General features: G+C 44.3%; 2 protein-coding genes and 1 long non-coding RNA gene across 4 annotated transcripts in view; 1 reads left to right on the top strand and 2 right to left on the bottom strand.

Annotated features, from left to right (window-relative positions):
• LOC117809665 (GDP-L-fucose synthase-like) overlaps positions 1-3 on the bottom strand; it is a 4,470-nt gene extending 4,467 nt beyond the window's left edge. For both annotated transcript variants that reach the window (XM_034679116.1, XM_034679117.1), the window contains exon 1: positions 1-3. This exon is cut by the window's left edge. The gene's annotated coding sequence lies outside the window, so the exon portion shown is untranslated.
• A 273-nt stretch (positions 4-276) lies between these two features.
• Positions 277-2,529, bottom strand: alkbh7 (alkB homolog 7). The gene is made up of 4 exons (XM_034679115.1): positions 2,031-2,529; positions 1,386-1,559; positions 1,164-1,288; positions 277-819 (listed from the first exon to the last, which is right to left on the bottom strand). Exons 1-4 carry the CDS (start codon positions 2,283-2,285, stop codon positions 675-677), a joined length of 699 nt encoding a protein of 232 aa, XP_034535006.1. The 5' UTR covers positions 2,286-2,529; the 3' UTR covers positions 277-674.
• Positions 2,530-2,535: 6 nt separating this feature from the next.
• LOC117809664 lies at positions 2,536-6,357 on the top strand. Its single transcript, XR_004630606.1, has 3 exons — positions 2,536-2,862; positions 5,908-5,981; positions 6,190-6,357. It is a non-coding gene; the product is annotated as an uncharacterized LOC117809664 (long non-coding RNA).
• The last annotated feature ends 331 nt before the right edge of the window (positions 6,358-6,688 follow it).

Genomic DNA, 6,688 nt, shown 5'->3' with positions numbered 1-6,688 from the left:
ACACAGAGGAACACAGAGACAGAGGAACACAGAGGAACACAGAGGAACACAGAGGAACACAGAGGAACACAGAGGAACACAGAGGAACACAGAGACAGAGGAACACAGAGACAGAGGAACACAGAGGAACACAGAGACAGAGGACGCAGAGGAACACAGAGACAGAGGAACACAGAGACAGAGGAACACAGAGGAACACAGAGGAACACAGAGGAACACAGAGGAACACAGAGGAACACAGAGGAACACAGAGACAGAGGAACACAGCAGTGAGAGTAATGTTAAACAGATCTCTTTAATGGTGGATCAACATTTGCATAATGAAATGATTTATGGATATCAAACCCTCCTGCAGTGATTGTTCCTGAGATTATATTTAGACTGGATCCAGACCACGCTCTTATTGTGAAAGGTTCATTCAGACCTGAGCAGGACCTTCAGTGTAAACAGCTCACGGCTCGTTCTCCTGGTTCTGATCCCTGAAACATTGAAGCTGTGGAGCACGTCACTGCAGGGTTCTTTAGAGCCCGACGTCCTGACCCTCACAGGTCCCAGGTCACAGGTCACAGGTCACAGGTCACAGGTCACACAGCAGGGAGGCGACACTTTCATTAAATACAGTTTATTAACTGAACATGAGGAGAAGCTTAATGTCAGAGATAACAGACACAGTCTCAGAGTTCAGGTTCTGTTCTCTCAGAGTCTGGAAGGTTCCTGCAGATGACAGAGATGCGGCGCTGTCGGGGAACCTTCAGTCCGTTGAACTCAGAGTCTTCCTCCTTCAGGATCTCGTGAGTGAAGTTAAACCGGGCCTCGTCCCTGAATGTGGAGAGAGCAGAACAAACACATTACTTCAAACTTACACAAAGGGACAAATGATTCATCTTCAGATCCTTCCTCACACTGAACTTATCTGACTACAGTATGCCTTTAATAACCTCTCTATAAAACAGGAAGGACAGCAGACAGCAGACTTTCTGTCCACCATATGTTGCTGTAAGAGACGATCCTTCTTTGGTGAGGACCCAAACATCACCTGCAGCGTCTGGTGTCTCAGCATGGTCTTGGTCACATATGACCTCCTGCCTTCATCACATTACTCATAAACATCCTGTGAAGTGACTCTAAAGCTCTCTGTGAAGGTTTAGTAGTTTGTGCTGAACCTCAGGATGTAGAGGGAGCGTCGGGGCAGCAGCAGGTCCAGCCATTCACCAGGGGCGTCCTCCTTCACCAAGCGCATGATGCTGTCTGACAGGAGACTCAGTCCGGCGATGGTGGTCCCACAGAACTGAGGAACCAGCACAGTGATCAAAGAGGATCAAAGAGGATCCCTGAGTCTGTGTGAAGCTCTCTACATGCAGAGTAGGAGGACTGAAGACGCTCACCTTGACGCTGTCGATGTGAGGCTTGATGAATCCGGTCTTGTCCAGGTCTAGAACGTGCACCGGTCCGAGGAGCTGACTGTCTTGAGGGAATGCGGCGAAGCGGACGCGGTTCAAGACCTCCTCACACGCCGACCCCCACCTCGCTCTCTCCGTCTCTCTGTACCCGTGGATCGCCTGAAACAGGAAGTACAATAAGGAGAGTGTTAGGGTGCTGGATGGTGGAAGGGACCTACACTTCATATTTGTTAAATTCAAACATTTAGTGAGCAAACTTTTTATGCATTTAAAAAGATGTTAAAGTGTGTGTGTTCTCATGAAACACTCTATAAGGAGCAGGTGTGTGGAGACTCAGGTGGAGGTTTGAGCTCCTCTCCTGTATGAGTGTGAACAAATGATGACATGAAGGCAGCTTTAATTCAACTCCATGTGCTTTACATTCAAACATTCAGACATTCAGACATTCAGAGGATGAAGGAGAGCACCATTAAAATGACAAATCTAATAAAACAGAAATAAAAGGATCATTAGAAATATGTAAGAATTCAATTAAACTTGCATTTAAAGTTAAAATAATCTAAGATAGGAAGGCAGTGGGAAATAAAAAGGTCTTAGTCTTTGATTTTAAGCTGAGCTCTCATGACTCACATCGTCCCAGTGGTCGAACTCGTAGCGTTTCTTCTTCAGACCCGGATCCAGCTCCTGCAGAAAGACCCCCTCCTCTTCCTCAGTGATGAAGCTGGTCCTCACCTCCACCTGCGCACCCAGTCTCTGCACGAGCTCCGGACTAGAGCCGACCACCAGCGCGTGACCCCGGAGAGGAGACAGGCTCAGAGACCGGAAGTGTTTGGAGCCAACAGCTGATCTGTGGGTCCGGGAGAGAACCGAGAGCAGCAGCTTCATCCTGGTCTCTGAGGGGTCACAGTGAGACCCAGAACACTGAGACCCAGAACACTGAGACCCAGAACACTTAGACCAGGACACTGAGACCCAGAACACTTAGACCAGGACACTGAGACCCAGAACACTGAGACCCAGAACACTTAGACCAGGACACTGAGACCCAGAACACTTAGACCCAGCACACTGAGACCCAGAACACTTAGACCCAGCACACTGAGACCAGCGCAATTAGACCCAGAACACGTAGACCAGGACACTGAGACCCAGAACACTTAGACCCAGCACACTGAGACCCAGAACACTTAGACCCAGAACACTTAGACCAGGACACTGAGACCCAGAACACTTAGACCCAGCACACTGAGACCCAGAACACTTAGACCCAGCACACTGACACCCAGAACACTTAGACCCAGCACACTGAGACCAGCGCAATTAGACCCAGAACACGTAGACCCAGCACACAGTCCGGATCTCCTGCTGCAGCTTCGGGTCTTGTTGACAGGAGTCACACTGCGCTGAGCGCCGCCATGTTGAAACCGCAGTGCATTCTGGGAGGCGTAGTCTTCGAACAGAGGTCAGCTGATTGTACAGGTATCTGTCTTTTATTGAACTATAGGAAGTTAATTTAACATTTTAAACTGGAGATGAGTAAACACAGATGAGACTGAAGATATTCATTAACATATATATAAGAATAGAAACACTGAGAGTCAGTTCATGGAACCTGCACATGAGAATTCATTCAATGTACATAGTTATTAATAATACTCTCATTTGAACATTTGTTGTGACACTATTTTTTACATTATTATTATTATTATTATTATTATTATTATTATTATTATTATTATTATTATTATTATTATTATTATTATTATTATTATTATTATTATTATTATTGATGCTGCAAGTCTTCACTGTAACCACTGGAGGGAGGCAAACTCTCAGAGTTGCACATGCTTCCAGGTTAACAGTCACTCCTCTCTCTCTGTACCAACATCTGGAGAAAATAATGTCAGCCTATATTTATATATGATTATAATTTATCCATACTCATGTTTAATGACAAGGACCAACAAGACTCTACAAAGAGTCAGTTCTTGATAATTGTTACCTGAGAGCACCAGGGTGCTTTTATTTATTTCAAGCCCTGAAGGTCAGCTTCACATTCACTAAACAAAGAATATTTCATGAAATGCAGAAACTTTAACAAAATTCAAAATATTTAATTTAGCACAAGAGCAAGACAAATATTCCATGAATACAGTTTTGCACAAAATATTGCAAAAAAATAAGAAATATTATTATTATTATTTTTAACCTTATTAAATTAATTTCGGTCATTTTCTAGCAACCCCCTCTTTCTTATTGAGTCAAGGAAAAAAAGAATGTTGTAAATGCATATTTTGGGATGGGAATCTAGAAACAAAAAATCTTCTCCAAAGCTATTAGTAGTATTAGCTAAAGACTAAAGACTCAGAGTTAAAGGACCAGAAAAGAAACAATAGTCCTCTTTGAGCCTTAATGAAAGATGAAAGATAAGAAACCTTAAATTATTTGATGGATTGAAAAAGAACTGGAGTATGAATGAAAGAGAGAGAGAGAGAGAGAGAGAGAGAGAGAGAGAGAGAGAGAGAGAGAAAGAAAGTGGTGACTTCATCCTCACTAGAGATTCCTTCAGAAAAACACAGTGGCCTATTTACCAGTAAGGACAGGTTACCGCTCTCTCTCTCTCTCTCTCTCTCTCTCTCTCTCTCTCTCTCTCTCTCTCTCTCTCTCTCTCTCTCTCTCTCTCTCTCTCTCTCTTTTCCTCTTTTCTTTGTTTCTGTGCAAACCATTTAATTCGAGGCGTCTCCTCTGCCCTCTCAGGTTCCTGTGAACCCTGAATCTGAGGTATCAGGTCTGAGATCTGAAAGGTGTGAGAGCAGAGGAGCCCGGAGGAGATCCAGCTGGAGGGAGAAGATGTAGCTTGTGCAGAGGCAGCTGTGTTAGCCTACTTATGACTGGGTTCAACATTCTATCTGTTTAAAAATGCATAATGCTTATATCAGCAGGATGAAACTCAGGTAATGTACTTGTGTCTGTAAGCCATGCACTCATAGACGTATTCAGCCTATACGTCCAGCATGCTCATCCACTGCAGGGATTATTAGTGCTCCTCCTGTGAGCCGGCTGTTGGTCTCGGTCAGTGAGCATCCACAATAAAACTAAGTCACACCACCCCCCCTCCTCTAACGCAGACACACAACTGATGTGATGCCCATTTCATTGTTGGTTGCTGTGTTTCTGCCCGCAGCATCACACTCACCCAGCCATGATGAGTGTTTTGGGTTCATATTCTAATTCCCAGTTGGTGCGCTCGTTTGAAGCGTCTGCGATTCGCTGCATTATCATCGGTCAGCTTGTCCTGAGGGCGTCCGTATGCCTTCTGTTGAATCATGCAATTAGACTGAAAACAGCCAGAAAAACACTTGGCAGCGGTCAATCTGGATGAACATGTGAGCAGCCTGTGTGCTGTTACTCCACTGTGATACACTGCACACAGGCTGAAGATGTTTATGCATCATAAAGATCCTGAACATGTTCATGTAGAAGCATGAATACCTCAGCAGCACACAAACAGTATGAATACTCTACCATGAAGAAGAGATGACTGATGAAGAGATGAGACTAACTGGAGCTCGTCCTCTCTGAGTGTTCCTCTGGTCATTCCTCTGACTGCTGATTATACAGCTTGAGTTCAGTTTGGAGCATCACATGTTTATTCGACCTTTATTTTACCAGGTCAAAATGTTTGAGAACCAGTTCTCATTTACAAACATGACCTGGCCAAGAGGCGCCAACAGGAACACACACACACACACACACACACACACACACACACACACACACACACACACACACACACACACACACACACACACACAGACATATAAACATAAATAGAACAAAAGTGGACAAGTAACAAGCAATGTGCACAAGGTGTAAAAAAGTATGTGTGTATACAAGTATGCATGTAAGTAAAGTCCAAAGTGATCAGCAGGAGCAGCAGTCAGTTCAAATCTGTTGAAGTTTTAGCTTGAAGGTTGTTAGTGGAGTCAGAGTTGAGAGTTTGAGGGTGTTTTGTAAAATGTTCCAGTCGTTAGCTGCTGCAAAATGAAAAAATGTGAGAGTATGGCTGCCCTCCATCATGAACTAGCTGTTCACTCTGTGTATGTGTGTGTGTGTGTGTGTGTGTGTGTGGTGTGTGTGTGCGTGTGTGTGTGTGTGTGCGTGTGTGTGTGTGTGTGTGTGTGTGTGTGTGTGTGTGTGTGTGAGTGTGTGATCATCTCAAACAAAGCTTGTATACATATGTAAAGCTCCTCAGGAACAGTCTAATGAATCACTCTGCAGATTACCTCCATGACTCATCCCTGAGAGTCTAAAAAGTTGCTCATACTCCTCAGAACACAAGAAGACGTCTTATTATTAGATTTTTGGTCAAACTGACATTTTAAAAGTGATGACTTCCAATCCACGAACAGCAGTGAGTAAGTGTTCATCAGCAGCAGCAGCTTGGCGTTCCTTTGTTTTGGTGGTTTATCCTGCAGCTCTGATATGTTTGTCCGTGTGTCTGCAGGAAGAAGAAGAACCAGAAGTTGATCTGACCCACTTCTCTCTTTAAACGTCACCTGCTCCGACTCCCAATCTGTGGTGAGTAAACATGGACGTCATGCTGCGTTCATGCTACACACTGTTTACTGGTGTTTGTGAGTCCACCACAGTTTGTTCAGACGTTAACATGCAGTTCTGCATCGGGTCTGCGGAGGACCGGGTTCAGCAGGGGCGCAGTGCTCTACATGCATCCGGCCATTGAATTATTCAGCCTTATGAATCATTGAGTCACGACACTCCTTTTTAGGCCCTCGCCTCAGAGCTCCAGCCTCACAGCTCTCTGCCATTTGAACATCTGACAGGAGAAGACAAACAATCCAGGACAACCCAGACTCTTTCAGACTCCAGAGATGGACTCTGGGATGTCTTTAAGCTTAAAGTGGGAGCCGTCCCACGCCCTGATTTATTCTGATATTAAACTAAGATGTTTAAGGTAGCAAATGCTTCTCAGATTGTTCACTTGAGCATCACTCTGTTTTGACTGAAGACATTTAAAGTTTAATGACTTTCTGCATCCAGTCGGGCTGAGTCATTATCTTTATTTTAGAAATGAGGTTTCATTGTTTCTGCTTCTCATAGATTTTAGCATCCAATCAGAATGTACAACTTTAACTGTAACCCTGAATGCCTACACTCTTTATGCTGCAACTTTTATTAAAAAGTCTGCAGAGTTTTTAAATCATCATGAAGACAGAAACAGGAGGAGGAGAGGAGCTGTAGGGATGGAGTCACCACGGTCAGAGATA

This window comes from Notolabrus celidotus, unplaced genomic scaffold (genome assembly GCF_009762535.1).
Source record: "Notolabrus celidotus isolate fNotCel1 unplaced genomic scaffold, fNotCel1.pri scaffold_327_arrow_ctg1, whole genome shotgun sequence".
Classification (NCBI taxonomy): domain Eukaryota; kingdom Metazoa; phylum Chordata; class Actinopteri; order Labriformes; family Labridae; genus Notolabrus; species Notolabrus celidotus.
The sequence above is the reverse complement of the archived record's forward strand: the minus strand, read 5'-3'. Positions and strand labels throughout refer to the sequence as shown.